This window comes from Macaca fascicularis, chromosome 1, assembly GCF_037993035.2.
Source record: "Macaca fascicularis isolate 582-1 chromosome 1, T2T-MFA8v1.1".
Lineage (NCBI taxonomy): Eukaryota > Metazoa > Chordata > Mammalia > Primates > Cercopithecidae > Macaca > Macaca fascicularis.
Window position 1 is genome coordinate 182,636,996 of NC_088375.1, and position 17,778 is coordinate 182,654,773.

Consider the following 17,778-nt stretch of genomic DNA (forward strand, 5'->3'; position numbering starts at 1 on the left):
GTTATCAATACAATAAAAAGGAATACTGGCCAGAGATCCTCTAGATGAGCAGCTAAAATGTGATCAAAAGGAGAAAGAGGAAGAAGCAAATACACAAACGTTTTATGGGTATTAATAAAAATAAAGCCATCTCTGAACAAACGATAAAATCCCTTCCTTGAAAAATTTCAAATGAGATCCACAGAAATGCAGAAGCAGAAGAAACTTTAGATTTAGAAACATCTCATTTGGGCTGGGCGCAGTGGCTCACGCCTGTAATCCTAGCACTTTGGGAGGCTGAGGCAAATGGATCACCTGAGGTCAGGAGTTCAAGACCAGCCTGGAGCAACATGGTAAAACCCCATTTTTACTTAAAAAAAAAAAAAAAAAAAAAAAATCCCAGCTACTCTGGAGGCTGAGAATCACTTGAATCTGGGAGGTGGAGGTTGCAGTCAGCCAAGACTGCAACACTGCTTTCCAGCCTGGGCAACAAGAGCAAATCCTTGTCTCAAAAAAAAAAAAAAGAAACATCTTATTTTGACTGATAAATTTCAGAGTAGTTAGAAGGCCTGTCCAAGGTCACATAATTAATGCCAGAATTTTGACTAGGACACAAGTCTCCTGGCTTCCAAGTGTGTGTTTTCTTTCATGCGCTATACTGCCTATTATTTATCTGTCCCTAACCACTAGAAGTGGTCCCCCTAACTCTGCCTCCACAATGTCCTCCTTTGGGACAATTAGAGAAAGAATTCTGGACTGTATAGATCATGTAGAGCTACTGATCTAACACTGGATGAGGCATTATTTCAAACAATTACTGTACTAACATTCATTTACAGGTGGAGAGTGGAGGAATAATATAAAAGGAAATTCTGTACACAACATCAAGAAAAGCACAAGAGGAAATAGTCTCCTCTTTTGTACTGTTATTTTATTTTGTTTAGTCCATATATTATATAAAACATAACAGGAAAAATGAACAAATTTATAAAATAAATTGAGGTGTTTGGATGAAAAAAAATACAAGAGCTTTGCCTTCATGTCTATAGATCTCTTAATATATTGTTGGTCTTGCACCTTAGATATCAAATAAAGATATCCAGCTTGACACAAAAGTTGGCAGCTGCAAGGTTAAGCTGTATTAGTTTGATGATGGGCCAGGAAATGATATATTTTCTAAACTTTATCCTTAAATATTGGCTGTAACAAATGCTGATATAGCAAAACGTAAGCTTCTATTAGACAGCAAGAGTGAAACTTGAGTGAATGAATGCAACTTACCTCCAAGTCCTCTTAAAGGAGGTAAAAAAATAAATACTGTGTTTTACCAGTGCTCCCCCCAAAGCATTATTCTAAGCATGCAGGAGGGTATAGTGAGCAGCTACAATAGTAAGATCCAACCCAGAGGTAGGTTCAAGGCCAAGAGTAGGAGAGTGGTTGAGGAAATCCTCCTAGGGCCAGTACCATTTCATGGAATGCCCATTTGTGCTGGGGGATGAGTCTATGGCCTATTTTCTTCTGATTCAAAAGGACATTCCCAATTTCAACCTTGCTGAAAAAGAGGCATTTTTGTACCTGCTATTAAGAACAGCTAGGATACAGGATAAGGCTGGCATAAAATTATTTAGCAAGCACATGCTAGCTATTCCAGTTTGAAATCTACCGAACTGTAAAATTGGGGGGAAATAAAAAGTTGAAGATGAAGTTGTTGTTCCTCAAGATGAGGGAACAAAATCTTACAAAAGGAGGGATTAGGCACTCGCTTAACTCTATATGGAGAACATCCTTCTCAAGCTAGGTGGAAGATGAGGAAGAATATTACCAAAAGCTGACCAGGCCATTTGGAGACCAAAAGGAGAGGGAAAAAGGCATTTAGGAAGCAAGCTAGTAAAAGAAGTTCTTCTGGGTCTGACTAGGTAAGTGAATCTAAGGTAACCATACCAAAGATACGTTACCCATTACTCCAGCATGAAGCCAGTGGCAAAATACCTCCAAGACATTTTAAACCCAGAGAAGTATATGAAAAATATGATAGTTAACCAAGCAAATTAAAATCAAACCACTAATGGTAAAAATCTCTTCAGATCTGAAATCCACGACACTCAATTTCCATTAATTCTGTGCCTTATGGGGGAAAAGAAAAGTAACAAATGTAAAGATTTTTTTTTTATTTCTACTGGGGAGGGAGGAGGATAAATAGAAATGTTTTCCAATTTGCTCTCCACTGTATACACACATACCCACACACATACATAAACATACATACACCAAAAATACCCCAAACAAAAAACAAAAAAACCAGGAATCAAAAAAACAAAACACCCTCAAACTGCACCAATACTTCATATTTTGACCAAAAAAATATCCTGGGAGGAAGTGCAAAATGCAAAATCAAATGACCGAAAAATGCTGAACAAACAGCATTATTAATATACAAAATATTTATATTACTGAACTAGTAACAGGTGATGTTCTCTGTGTCTGTAAAACTTTGGAACCACATAGCTGATTTGTTAAATCTAGTCCATGCCAGCTTCCAAAAACCAAACTTTTAGTTAGCTTCATTCTTTGATGCCTCATCAAAATTTTCTACAAGATCTGAAAAAGAAAAACAAAGCATATGAATCAAAGAATACAAAAAAGGAGAAAGAGGTAAATGGAACACCTAACTTCTAACCCTAATAAAAATAAAATTAGTACAACTAGAATTAGCCTGAAAACGTAAGGAGGCAGAAATGAACTGGTGGCATGTTACTAACAATGATTTAATTATCTGCTTAGGACAGTAATCCTAAGGAAATGTTCATCTTTTTTTTGTCTATGCAAACTACTGAGGTGAATTCATATGTCAATTATAATTCACACAGAAATGTTATAACAATAGCTATGCAGATTTATAATCACAGTGATTTCAATTTAATAAATCCAGGCAGCAGAGCTTTGTGTGACAATTTCTGATTCTAAGGTGGGGGCTTGCATTGTTTTACATTGGATCCTATCCATATTATTGTGAATCAACTTAAATTCATGAACTTACAATCAACACAAACCTAAAAGTCATTTATGCAGTGACTGAAAGGAGATAAACAGGATGCTTAAAATCTTAAGTCTAAGGAAATGTCACTTACCTGGAACATCATCATCCTCCTCATCAATGTCTTCTGGTTTTGGTGCTTTACTGTCCAAGACTACAAAAAGTTTATTTTAGTATCAGTCATTGAGAACAAAGACCTTAAAGAAAACTTATGTTTATCCCTTTTTTCCTGTATAAATCACATCCAGTTGCTCAGAAAAAGCTAAATATTGTCAATCTAAAATGCCATTCATAGTTTTTTGCTTGAGTAACATTAAAAATAAATAAAACTTTAAATTAGATATATACTGATACACAGCTGGCAATTTCAATGTGTGGCAAAGATGAAATTTATTTTATTTTTTGAGACAGGGTTTCACTCTGTTGACCAGGCTGGAGTTTAGTGGTGCGATCTCGGCTCACTACAGCCTCCACCTCCAAGTTCAAGCAATTCTCCCTGCCTCCCAAGTAGCTAAGATTACAGACAAATGCCACCACACCCAACTAATTTTTGTATTTTTAGTAGAGACGGGGTTTCACCATGTTGGCCAGGCTGGTCTCGAACTCCTGACCTTAAGGGATCCACCTGCCTTGGCCTCCCAAAGTGCTGGGATTACAGAGGTGAGCCACCACACCCGGCCTACAAAGATAAAATTTATATGCAAAGTGGAATAACTGATCACTGAGTAAAAAGACTTTACAGTGGCCATATTCTCCAAATAAAAAAATTAATATTAATATTTTTTTCAGCCAGGCATGGTGGTTCATGCCTGTAATCCACTGCACTCCAGCCTGGGCAACAGAGTGAGATTCTGTCTCAAAAAAAAAAAAAAAAAAAAAAAAAAAGCCAGGTGCGGTGGCTCACGCCTATAATCCCAGCACTTTGGGAGGCTGAGGCAGGTGGATCACGAGGTCAGGAGTTCAAGACTAGCCTGGCCAAGATGATGAAACCCTGTCTCTACTAAAAATACAAAAATTAGCCGGGCGTGATGGCGGGCGCCTGTAATCCCAGCTAACTTGGGAGGCTGAGGCAAAGAATTGCTTGAACCTGGGAGGCGGACGTTGCAGTGAGCCAAGATCACGCCACTGCATTCCAGCCTGCGTGAGATAGCAAGACTCTGTCTCAAAAAAAATCAATCAATCAATCAATCAATCAATTGTTTTTCATTTCTTTTGATGTAAGAAAATATCTAGCTAAGTAGTATAGGCACTGCAATACTAGGCTTTTTCATTTTTAGGGGCAACATGACACATTTGAAACCAGGACTATCTTGGAAATTCAGAACTTATGGTTGCCATATTTATAGGGCAATCAATAATATTTAACAAAAACATAGATGTCTGACAACATTATTTTCTTTTTTCTTTTTTTTTTTTAAAGAGACAGGGTCTCCCTCTGTCACCCAGGTTGAAGTACAGTGGCATTCCATAGCTCACTGCAGCCTTGAAGTCCTGGGCTCCAGTGATCCTCCTGCGTCAGCCTCCTGAGTAGCTATGACTATAGGCACGCTCCACCACACCTGGCTAATTTTTGTATTTTTTGTACATACAGGGTCTCACCATGTTGCCCAGGCTGGTCTTGAGCTCCTGGCCTCGAGCAATACTCCTTCCTCAGCATCACAAAGTGCTGGGATTACAGGAGTGGGCCACTGTGCCCAGCCATACAACAGATTTTCTGATTGTCATTAATTAGCAGTGAATATTAAATTAACTATTTAAAATGATGGGCCAGGCATCGTAGTTCACGCCTGTAATCCTAGCACATTGGGAGGCCAAGGTAGGTGGATCACTTGAGGCCAGGAGTTCAAGACAAGCCTGGCCACCATGGCGAAACCCTGTCTCTACTAAAAATGCAAAAATTAACCGGGTGCAGTGGTGCATACCACCTGTAGTCCCTGCTACTTGGGAGGCTGAGGCACGAAAACTGCTTGAATCCACGAGGTGGAGGTTGTAGTGACCTGAGATTGCACCACTGCACTTTAGCCGGGGAGACAAGAGCGAGACTTTGTCTCAAAAATAAATAAAATAAAATAAAATTATGGCCTGCAGGTCCTGGCACTATCCTTTTAGGTAATTACCTCTCAAGTTACTATATTACTACCAAAATGTTTCTGAATATTCTTTTTTTTTTTTTTTTTTTGTGAGACAGAATTTCACTCTTGTTGCCAAGGCTAGAGTGCAATGGCCCAGTGTCGGCCCCTGCAACCTCTGCCTGCCGGGTTCAAGCGATTCTCCAGGCTCAGCCTCCCGAGTAACTGGGATTATAGGTGCCCACTGCCATGCCTGGCTAATTTTTGTATTTTTAGTACAGACGAGGTATCACCATGTTGGTCAGGCTGGTCTCGAACTCCTGACCTCAGGGAATCCACCCGTCTCAGCCTCCCAAAGTGCTGAGATTACAGGCGTGAGCCACCACGCCCAGCCATGTTTCTGAATATTCTATGTGTCACACTACATAATCATTAAAGAAACAAACTCAGAATTTTATGAAGCATAGAAATAATTTTATAGAAAGTAAAATAATTACATTCAGGCAAATCCAAATTAAGATGGGACACCTTGTAAATGATTAGGTTCTTTAAGTGAGGTGGGGAGAGAAAGATTTACTAAATTGAAATACCTACCTTGCCGTGGGAACTGTTCAGCTAACTTCCTAAGGCTTGTTAAACTGTCAGCACCAAGCTGACTTAATATTCCAGGAAGCATTTCTGTGATTGGTTTGGCTTCTGCATGACCAGTAATTGCAAAGGTGTTAGCAGAAAGGGAAGCTTGGACTTTGGGATTGTTGAAATGAATAACTGTCCCATCATCTTTAATCATGTTCACCTGTATGATCACAGAAGAAAAATGTACTTCACATGCTAGGTACACTAAAACAAAATATTTTTAAAAAGCAAGTCAGCCAATTATGGTTTTTCACTTGGTAGTTATATAATCCCAAGGTAGTAACTGGCCAAGCAGTGGACATTCATGGAAAAAGATCATATTAATAAAGTAAAATGGTGTAGATGGCACAAATTATTAGGATGGTTAAGAAATATTCACTTCATTATAGAATCTAGATTTTAAATTCAAAGACTTCTGAAAGAAGTACATGCCCACGTTTTTTAAAAAATGAAAGTATCAGCCACGAACCAGCTTCTTAATGAAATTACTCATTATCTTGCTCAATTTATACTGTCAAACAAAATCAGTGCAATTTCCACTTGGTAGGGTAGCATCTTACTTAGGGGACTGGTTATAAAGGGGCAACAGTATATAGTAAAAATAACCACTGAAAATCCATAAAGAACACTCAGAAATTTAACCAGGTGTTTCATTCCTTTAAGCACTTAGTACATTTATAAAAATGTCAACTTGTTCTCATCATGTCATTCTTTATAGGGGATTTTGTTAGTTCCTCTAATTTTTTTTTTTTTTTTTTTTTGAGACAGAGTCTTGCTGTATCATCCAGGCTAGAGTGCAGTGGCACGATCTCAGCTCACTGCAGCCTCTGCCTCCCAGGTTCTAGCGATTCTCCTACCTCAGCCTCCCAGGTAGCTGGGATTACAGGCACGTGCCACTATGCCCGGCTAATTTTTGTATTTTTAGTAGAGATAGGGTTTCACCATGTTGGCCAGGCTGGTCTCGAACTCCTGAAATCAGGTGATCTGCCCACCTTAGCCTCCCATAGTGCTAGGATTATAGGCATGAGCCACCGCGCCCAGCCAGTTCCTCTAATTCTTAAGGGTAGCTTCTCAACAATCTTTAATAACCCCTGTAAAGGTCAAAGAAGTTGTCCCACCCACTTGCCTAGTGACCTGAACATGCTTTATCAACAACTAGAAAACCTTTAAAAATCATCCTCACATTCTTTCCATAACTTTCACCAATATGAACTATTTCAGATTTGATTTCATCCATTGCCTGGGACTTACTGAAATGGAAGGTTTAACATATACTACTTAGATTGTTATTTTTCTCTCTCACTCATGTACTTTGTTTTTTTTAGTAGAGTTGAATTTGCGTAAGTTAAATGTGTAAATAATGTGATTCCACTCTGTAGTTGATTCCCCTGGGTAAGTTACCTTGGTGGTAACATGCTTACTATATAAAAAGGTTAGGAAGAGTTAACTCTTGGCTACTTTAGAAGCATTTCATGATCCATCCAAAATCTGCCCTGTCACAATCAAGCATAGATGCTGAGTGTTCTCCATGGACTGTGGGAAGAGGGCTTTTCTTCCTCAGAGGTGATCACCAGTATTGACAGCACCAGAAAGGAAGGGCAAGAAAGGGGCTTCTAAATCTCAGGCAAGACCTGGAACACAGAGAAAATAAAGGCAAATCCCTGAAAAATTGTAACCAAACCCCACAAATAATTTCCCCACGTTTTTCTGACCAAAAATCACTATTTGAATTCTATACCCTTCCCTCTCTCACTATTACACTTAGGGTTCTATTAATTATATCACACACAATAAGCATTCAATCCAGCTGTTCTAAAAACACGGCACTGTGAGTTATATTAACTTCAGAAAAGATCAATTATATAGTTTTGAAGATAATTACAGTTTTGGTAGAAAAGTTAAATGTTAAAGTGGGTGAAATCTGGGCTTGAGAAGGATGACAGTGGATGTGAAATGGGATGTTGTTCTGCATTTAGGCTAGAATCACATAATTTTAGAATGGGAAAAGAATAAAAGATATGGTAGGACTATATTTTCCAAATCAAGACCAAATCATGTGGTTTAAAAAAGGATTTCAGGCCGGGTGTGGTGGCTCACACTTGTAATCCTCGCACTTTGGGAGGCCAAGGTGGACAGATCATGAGTTCAAAATTAGCCTGGCCAACATGGTGAAACCTTGTCTCTACTAAAAATACAAAAATTTATCCAGACATGGTAGCGGGTGCCTGTAATCCCAGCTACTCAGAGGCTGAGGCAGACGTGGCTTGAACCCAGGAGTCGGAGTTTGCAGTGAGGCGAGATCGCACCACTGCACTCCAGCCTGGGCAACAGAATGAAACTCTTTCTCAAAAAAAAAAAAAAAAAAAAGAAAAAAGAAAAAAGAAAAGGGCCAGGCGCGGTGGCTCACGCCTGTAATCCCAACACTTCAGGAGGCTAAGGCGGGTGGATCACGAGACCAGGAAATTGAGACCATACTGGCCAACATGGTGAAACCCTGTCTGTACTAAAAATACAAAAATTAGCTGGGTGTGGAGGCACGTGTTTGTAATCCCAGCTACTTGGGAGGCTGAGGCAGGGGAATCACTTGAACCAGGGAATCGGAAGTTGCAGTGAGCTGAGATCATGCCACTGCATTCCAGCCTGGCTACCGAGTGAGACTTTCTCAAAAAACAAACAAAAAGGCCGGGCACGGTGGCTCACACCTGTAATCCCAGCACTTTGGGAGGCCGAGGTAGGCGGATCACCTGAGGTCGAGAGTTCGAGACCAGCCTGGCCAGCATGGTGAAATCCTGTCTACTAAAAATACAAAAATGAGCCAGACGTGGTGGCAGGCGCCTATAACCCCAGCTACTTGGAGGCTGAGGCAGGAGAATCGCTTGAACCTGGGAGGCATAGGTTGCAGTGAGCCAAGATCGCACCACTGCACTCCGGCCTGGGCAACAGAGTCAGACTCTGTCTCAAAAAAAGAAAAAAAGAAAGAAAAAAAAGAGATTTCTAAAATACTTCTGGGTGCAGAGAGTCTCAAATATTGGAATCTGAGACATTTTTAAATTTATAGACATTAAAGTCACAAGAAATTTGAAATCAGTATTGTTCAAAAAATTCAGGCTATACATTTGTTGAACTTAGAAGTCTTCCAGTTCAAATCCTTTATGTTAAAGAAATAAACACTGAAGACAAAAGCTCTTGGTTAGCAACATACCCAAGGACAAATAGCTTGTTAAGTGCAAACTGAGGACTTTAACCTGGGTTTCCCAACGTGTTCTTTAATTTCCTTCCTACTAAGTCATTCTCACACTTAAAACACTTATTTGCCTACAAAAATTCAATTCAGCTGGGTGCAGTGGCGCATGCCTGTAATCCCAGCACTTTGGGAGGCTGAGGCGGGTGGATCACCTGAGGTCAGGAGTTCAAGACCAGCCTGGCCAACATAGTGAAACCCCCATCTCTACTAAAAATACAAAAATTATCTGGGTGTGGTGGCGGGCACCTGTAATCCCAGCTACTCGGGAGGCTGAGGCAGGAGAATCGCTTGATCCCAGGAGGCGGAGGTTGCAGTGAGCTGAGATCATGGCATTGCACTCTAGCCTGGGCAACAGAGTGAGACACTGCTCAAAAAAATAAATAAATAAATAAATAAAATTTCATGGCCTCATGACAGCTTGCCAGAGAATGATTTATTTCAGGATATAGGCCAAATTGAGAACACAAAAGAAAACAAAACAGGTATATAGATAAGATGTATCTTACTGGCTATAAAACAAGAGGCTAACATGGAGCCAAAAACAATAAACAAACTCATGGAATTTTTCCTTATGTTCAAGTTTCTCTTCTGAAGGCTAAATGTTGTTATATTTTACACTCTGATATAGGTCTTTCTAGTTTGAAATATGCTTGCGTTTAGTGTGAAAAGCAAGATGAATTCCATCTCAGATTGTGAAACATAAATTTATTCATGGCTGTAATAGAGTGGTCTAAAAGATGCAGCTTCAGGAACAGAAAGGTCCAGAAAGGGATGGAGAGTTTAGTTAATTTTAGAATATAGAGAAATACTAGAGGGTAAAACAGCTATAATATTTTCTTTCTTTTTTTTTTTGAGATGGAGTCTCACTCTGTTGCCCAGGCTGGAGTGCAGTGGCGTGACCTCTGCTCACTGCACCTCCTCCTGCTGGGTTGAAGCGATTTTCCTGCCTCAGACTCCCAAGTAGCTGGGATTACAGGCGTGCGCCACCATGCCCAACTAATTCAGATTATTTTATTTCTACCTAACATTCCTTCCTTCTGAGCAAATGACATGGTTATATAAGGCTTCTGGGCACAAGCTATTAGAAACTATCAAACGATGAATTATTTGGCTGAACAAGATCAGTTAGACACCTCCCCTGCCATTTTGGGTAAAAGAAGGGATAAGGAACTTGTTAAAGTCATAAAGCAAATTATATGCATTTAATATCGAGACTTCACTTTTTTCAGTGATTTTATACTGTGTGGTTTAAGCAAGCCATATATGCACAATATAAGAACAAGGAGCAGCCAAATAAAAGGGACTATTAAACTAGCAACTATACCAGCACTGAGGTCTTTTTTTCAACCAAACATCCCATTTATGTTTTTTTTTTTCCCCTAAAGATAGCTGCAGGTAAAGGATGCCACTTGAGCTAAGGAGAAAGAGGCATTTTGAGACCCCAGTCCAAACCACAGAATGCCCTTGCTCTCATGTTTTGCTCTAACAATACTGATGTGTCTAGTAGTTAGCAGTAAACTTTGTCCTCTCATGCCTAGTGTACTTAAATATGCTGTTTTCTCTGTTTAGAAGAACCATTTCCTACTTCTCCATCTTGCACATTCCCATTTATCCAAGATTGAGGTAAGATGCTTCTTTCTCTGTGAAAACTTAAGGTGCCAACTTACTGCTATTATACAGAATTGTCTTGTAGTATAATTGCATTTGTAAATCATTGACCATACTAGAAGGTGAATTTGAGATCAGACACCATGCCTTATTAGACATAGTATTTCCCCCAATATCTAGTACATAATAATCACTCAGATCTGCTGAATGAATGGATACCTCTTATACAATTTATTCTAAAATCATGGCTGGGCATGGTGGCTCATGTCTGTAATCCCAGCACTTAGGGAAACTGAGACAGGAGGATCACTTAAGCCCAGGAGTTCAAGATGCCTGGACAACACAGCGAGAACCCCATCACTACCAAAAAAAAAAAAAAAAAAAGCAAGCCAGGTGGCGTGGCAGTATGTGCCTATAGTCCTAGTTACTCAGGAGGCTGAGGTGGGAGGATTGCTTGAGTCTAGGAGGTCAAGGCTGTGATCACACCACTGCATTCCAACCTGGGTGACAGAGTGAGACCCTGTCTCAAAAAAGGAAAAAAAAAAAAAAAAGAAAAAGGTTGCTGTCAGACCAACTCCCCAAATGCTAGATAATGGGTCACATTAAGGTTTATTTTGTTTGTTTTTTTTTTTTTTTGGAGGGGGGACGGAGTCTCGCTCTGTCACCCAGACTGGAGTGCAGAGGCGCAATCTCGGCTCACTGCAAGCTTCGCCTCCTGGGTTCACGCCATTCTCCTGCCTCAGCCTCCTGAGTAGCTGGGACTACAGGCGCCCGCCAGCACACCCGGCTAATTTTTTGTATTTTTGGTACAGACGGGGTTTCACCGTGTTAGCCAGGGTGGTCTCGATCTCCTGACCTCGTGATCCTCCCACCTCGGCCTCCCAAAGTGCTGGGATTACAGGCATGAGCCACTGCGCCCGGCCTCACATTAAGGTTTAAATATAGCATCAGCAGTGCCTCCAATGAAGATGCCCAGAATCTCCTGGGCTGTACCTTTAGCCTGAATTTTCTTATAGTTTTGACCTTTCAGAATCAGCCCAACCTACCCTCCAGAATTAGGGGCATTTTAAGTCACTCTTGGCAACTGCTGGGTGGCCCTTTTATGCTGCTATCAAACACCTTAACAACCGCTACCTTTGCTGGCCTCTGCATAAGGTGCGTAAGTTAGTCTTAGTAGCCTCCCACCTGGTAAATTTGATGCTCACTTTATTCCTACACAGCAGCACATTTTTGTGGCTAGAGGAGGCTCACAAAGTTATATTTGACTCCAAAGCTCTTGCTAATAACTGCCCTCTCAGTTCATGGAGGCTTGAATTCTTCTTTGTGACTTTTTTTGAATCCAACTGAGAATGATACAAGAGAATTAACAGTTGTCTGTTTTTTTTCTTTTTGAGACGGAGTCTCGCTCTGTCACCCAAGTTGGAGTGCAGTGGCGCAATCTCAGCTCACTGCAGCCTCTGCTAACTGCAACATCTGCTTCCCGAGTTCAAGTGATTCCACTGCCTCATCCTCCGAAGTAGCTGGGATTATAGGTGTGTGACACCACGCCCAGCTAACTTTTATATTTTTAGTAGAGATGGGGTTTTGCTATGTTGGCCAGGCTAGTCTCAAACTCCTGACCTCAGGTGATCCACCCGCCCAGGCCTCCCAAAGTGCTGGGATTACAGGCCGGAGCTACCGTGCCCAGCCAGCAGTTGCCTTAAAATAAAGTTTTACTGCTACTCCATCCCATATGTAATGGCACTTAAATGTTTACCAGGAAATTCGTCTTTTACTGACTTCTTATATCTTTTAAGAGACAGGGTTCATTCTGTTTCCCAGGCTGGAGTGCAGTGGCTTGATAAGAGCAGCTCACTGCAGCCTCAAACTTCTGGGCTCAAGGGATCCTTCTACCTCAGCCTCCTAAGTTGGTAGGACTACAGGCATGTGCCACCATGCCTGGATAATTTTTTATTTTCTTTAGAGACAGGGTGTCATGATTTTACTCAAGCTGGTCTTGAACTCTTGGCCCTAAATGATCCTCCTGCCTTGGCTTCCCAAAGTGCTGGGATTACAAACACAAGTCACCACACTAGCCTCTTACAGTTTAAAAGGATGAAATAACAGACTTCTTAAGAATAAGGCACATAAGCGTCTAGGGTGTTGTGAGACTGAAGAATGTGAGATTTTGAGGATTATGGGCTTTGCACAGGCTCTTATAAGTCAGTCAGTATATCCTTCACATTCAATTCTAGCTCAGTATCTGCTTATTTCTAATGGCTATTATTAAGTTAAAGCTTACAGCTCTCATTAGTCTATAACATATGCTGGGATCACTTCCTCTTACTCTCTGGTGACAAGTCTGACAAGACAGGAATTCCTTTTTTTTTTTTTGTTTGAGACAGAATCTCGCTCTGTCACCCAGGCTGGAGTGCAGTGGCACGATCTGGGCTCACTGCAACCTCTGCCTCTCGGGTTCAAGCGATTCTCCTGCCTCAGCCTCCTGAGTAGCTGGGATTAGAGGCACACGCCACCATCATGCCTGGCTAATTTTTCTATTTTTAGTAGAGACGGGGTTTCACCATGTTGGTCAGGCTGGTCTTGAACTCCTGACATCATGATCTGCCCACCTCAGCCTCCCAAAGTGCTGGGATTACAGGCGTGAGCCATGGCGCCCAGCCCAGAGAGATATATTTATGTATAGAAAAGTTCAACACATGATTCTTTTATTATCAAAACATTATAATGTACAATAAATAATAAAGAAGTGTTAAATTACAGTACAGTATATCCATGCAGTGGAATGTACATAGATAATACCTACATATGATTAAAAGGATTTTTTAATGACATAAAACAATTTTTATAATATAATGCTATTTTAAAAAAATGATTATTGGCAGGGTGTGGTGGCTCATGCCCGTAATCCTAGCACCTTGGGAGGCAGAGGTGGGAGGACTGCTTGAGGCCAAGAGTTCAAACCAGCCTGGGCAACATAGGGAGACCTCATCTCTACAAATAATTCTAAAAAGTAGCCAGGCATGGTGATGGAGTCACTCAGCCTGGGTGACGGAGTGAGACCCTGTTTCAAAATAAAAAAATTAAAAAAAAAAATTATTTTAAAACAAAAACATGTCAGACGCAGTGGCTCATGCCTGTAATCTCAACACTTTGGGAAGCTGAGGCAGGTGGATCACCTGAGGTCAGGAATTCGAGACCAGTCTGGCCAAAACAGTGAAACCCCATCTCTACTAAAAATACAAAAATTAGCTGGTTGTGGGGCTGGGCGCGGTGGCTTACACCTTTAATCCCAGCACTTTGGGAGGCTGAGGCAGGTGGATCACCTGAGTTTGGGAGCTCGAGACCAGCCTGACAAACATGGAGAAACCCATCTCTACTAAAAATACAAAATTAGCCGGGCATGGTGGTGCATGCCTGTAGTCCCAGCTACTCGGGAGGCTGAGGCAGGAGAATCGCTTGAACCCTGGCAGCCGAGGTCACGGTGAGCCAAGATTGCCCCATTGCACTCCAGCCTAGGCAACAAGAGCGAAATTCCGTCTCAAAAAAAAAAAAAAAAAATTAGCTGGGTGCAGTGGCACACACCTGTAATCCTGGTTACTACTTGGGAGTTTGAGGCACGAGAATCACTTGAACCTGGGAAGCAGAGGTTGCAGTGAGCCAAGACTGTGGCAATGCACTCCAGCCTGGGCATAGAGTGAGACTCTATCTCAAAAACCAACCAACCAAACAAACAAACAAAAAACAAGATCTTGCTCTGTCACCCAGGCTGGACGTGCAGTGGTGAGATCATAGCTCATTGCAGCCTAGAGCTCCTGGGCTCAAAGGATCCTCCTGCTTACCCTCTGAATAGCTGGGATAACAGGGATGCACCATCATGCCCAGCGAATTATATATATATATTTTTTATTTTTTTGAGACGGAGTCTTGCTTTGTTGCCCAGGCTGCAGTGCAGTTGCATGATCTCAGCTCACTGCAACCTCTGCCTCCCGGGTTCAAGCAATTCTCTGCCTCAGCCCCCCCGAGTAGCTGGGATTACAGACGCCCACCACCACTCCGGCTGATTTTTGTATGTTTAGTAGAGAAAGGGTTTCGCCATCTTGGCCAAGCTAGTCTTGAACTCCTGACCCTGTGATCCACCTGCCTCGGCCTCCAAAGTGCTGGGATTACAGGTGTGAGCCAGCCAGCCCGGCCTTTTTTTTTTTTTTTTTTTTTTTTTGGAGAGACAGCATCTCACAATATTACCTAGGGTGGTCTCAAACTCCTGGCCTCAAGCAATCCTTCCACCTCAGCCTCTCAAGGTGTTGGGATTACAGGCATGAGTCATTGCACCTGGCCAGAAAAAGGATTCTAAATTGTGCATCTACCTGTAATCATATATATATATCTCTCTCTTTATGACATATGAGACATATATATCACATATAATGTGACATATGATATATATGAGACATATATATGACATATGAGACATATATAGCAACATATATAGTGCATATATAAAGCAACACATATATAGTGCATATATATAGTGAACATAAAGATGGGAAAGATTAAATACAAGACTAATAGTAACTCTCTCTGGGTGGTAGGGATTATGGTTGAATATTGTGTTCTTGACATTTTCTCTATATTCCTGATTTTCTATAATGGCAATATCTACTATCTATATAGATACACAGATACATTTTTTTTTTGAGACGGAGTTTCACTCTTGTTGCCCAGGCTGGAGTGCAACAGCATGACCTCAGCTCACTGCAACCTCCGCCTCCTGGGTTCAGGCAATTCTTCTGCCTCAGCCTCCTGAGTAGCTGGGATTACAGGCATGCACCACCATGCTCAGCCAGTTTTTTTTTGGTTTTTGAGACAGAGTCTTGCTCTCTTGCCCAGGCTGGAGTGCAATGGCACGATCTTGGCTTACTGCAACCTCCGCCTCCCAGGTTCAAACGATTCTTCTGCCTCAGCCTCCCGAGTAGCTGGGATTACAGGCACATGCCACCATGCAAGGGTAATTTTTGTATTTTTGTAGAGATGGGGTTTCACCATGTTGGCCAGGCTGGTTATGAACTCCTGACCTCGTGATCTGACCACCTCAGCCTACCAAAGTGCTAGGATTACAGGTGTGAGCCACCGCACCCAGCCTTCACCCAGCCTGCACCCAACCGGCAATATATTTTTATACTGAGGGGAAGAAAGTCCTTTTAAATACAAAAGATGCAGATAAGGATGGATAAGACGTGGTATATGCATACAATGGAATATTATTCAGCTATAAAGCAGTGAAGTTCTGACAGGCTAAGACCTAGATGAACCTTGAAAACACTATGCTAAGTGAGGTACTCAAGGCCTCCGGCACAAAAGGACAAATACTGCATGATTCTGTTCATATGAAATACCTAAAACAGGCAATCCATAAAATAGAAAGTAGATTGGCTGTTACCAGGGGCTGGAGTACAGGGGAATAAGGAGTTATTGTTTAATGGGTACCAAGTTTCAGTTGAGGAAAATGAAAAAAGTTCTAGAGATGAAAAAAAGTAGTGATGGTTGGTCAACATTGTGAATTTTAATGCCAATGAATTGTATAGTTAAAAATGGCTGGCCGGGCGTGGTGGCTCACATCTGTAATCCCAGCACTTTGGGAGGCCGAGGCAGGCAGATCATGAGGTCAGGAGATCGAGACCATCCTGGCTAACATGGTGAAACCCCATCTCTACTAAAAATACAAAAAATTAGCCGGGCGTGGTGGCGGGCATCTGTGGTCCCAGCTACTCGGGAGGCTGAGGCAGGAGAATGGCGTGAACCCGAGAAGTGGAGCTTGCAGCGTGCCGAGATTGCGCCACTGCACTCCAGCCTGGGCAACAGAGTGAGACTCCGTCTCAAAACAACACAAAACAAAGAAACAAATTAACAAAAAACCAAAAAAACCCCCAGCTAAAATGGCAAATTTTGTGATATATATAGAGATATATCTACACACACACACACACACACACACAGTAAAAAACAAAACAAAACGCCAAAAGAACAGGACCCTAAGAGAGAAAGGAGACTGTGGGATGATAAGGTGGATAGGACATGGTGCTTCCCTTTTACTCTCCTGTACTCAGAGTTGTCTATCTATGGGCACCTGAGGCTCTAGCTGGAGGAAGAAGGAGCTGCAGGAAGAGCCAACCAATAACTTTAGGTCCTCTTTCTGTACAACTGGTTCAGAAATAACAAGAACCAGGAAGAGGAAAATGTAAAAAGTAAAATTTATGTGTCTAATTAATTCTCAGCCTTAAGCTTTCTCTAAGTTCTATCTCCCTATATCTAACTCGCTGCAGAACAATCCCACCTGGAATAATCAGTACCTCTTAAATGTAACAGGCTCTAAGCAAACTCATCACAGAGAATCAGTATGCTATAGACTATAACGAATAAGCATGTTCCCTGCTGTCAAGACTCTTTATAAGTTACTGAAAACAGACTACTGGGTTAATAAGTTACCATTATACACCACGATATGAGATAGCGAAAAACATATTATAGAAGAGCAACTTAGGCTAACAACAGTAAAAGTACAGAGAAAAGGTTGATTGTACCTGGAAAGACAGGAAGGGTTTCATGGAGGCTGAATTATACCCTAATTAAGACTGAAGCTGTCCTCTGAATATAATTGTAAAACTCTATGAAGCAGTTTGGAACAATTACGGCTTCTGAATCGGAAAGTGCTTTTTGGTTACACTTCTTACCAAATAAACTGGAAAAAGTCTGTTGTTTCTGAGAAATAAAACAGATCCCATTGTTGACGGATTCATGCAGTTAGGGGAAGAAAAAGTGACAGCACAGTAACTATATTCAACTAGATTACCAAATAACCACATTCAAATATTTTCAAATGTTACAGAACATATAACATTTTCAGAAATTTGGTTCTGGATGATACTCTGCAAGTCTGCCTAAGAATTCCTTTCAAAAAGCTAGTTATTGGCTGGGTGCAGTGGCTCACGCCTGTAATCCTCCCAGCACTTTGGGAGGCCGAGGCAGGCGAATCTTCTGAGGTTAGCAGTTTGAGACCAGCCTGGCCAACGTGGTGAAACCCCGTTTCTACTAAAAATATAAAAGTTAGCCAGATGTGGCAGTGCGTCTGTAATCCCAGCCATGCGGGAGGCTGAGGCAGGAGAATTGCTTGAACTCTGAAGGCAGAGGTTGCAATGAGCCAAGATCATGCC

The 17,778-nt window shown here is 41.5% G+C and overlaps 1 protein-coding gene across 5 annotated transcripts in view; it reads right to left on the reverse strand.

The window, feature by feature from the left end:
- Positions 1 to 895: 895 nt before the first annotated feature.
- BTF3L4 (basic transcription factor 3 like 4) overlaps positions 896 to 17,778 on the reverse strand; it is a 31,504-nt gene continuing 14,621 nt past the window's right edge. For 2 of the 5 annotated variants that reach the window (XM_074006777.1, XM_074006776.1), the window contains 4 exons: positions 7,140 to 7,349; positions 5,677 to 5,878; positions 3,108 to 3,167; positions 896 to 2,577 (listed from right to left, as the gene is read on the reverse strand). In XM_074006777.1, the coding sequence (XP_073862878.1) occupies positions 2,531 to 2,577; positions 3,108 to 3,167; positions 5,677 to 5,872 (303 nt within the window). In that variant the 5' untranslated portion in view covers positions 5,873 to 5,878; positions 7,140 to 7,349 and the 3' untranslated portion in view covers positions 896 to 2,530. The remainder of the gene's footprint in view (positions 2,578 to 3,107; positions 3,168 to 5,676; positions 5,879 to 7,139; positions 7,350 to 17,778) is intronic. The other 3 variants (XM_065522573.2, XM_005543378.5, XM_005543379.5) reach the window with 2 other exon arrangements.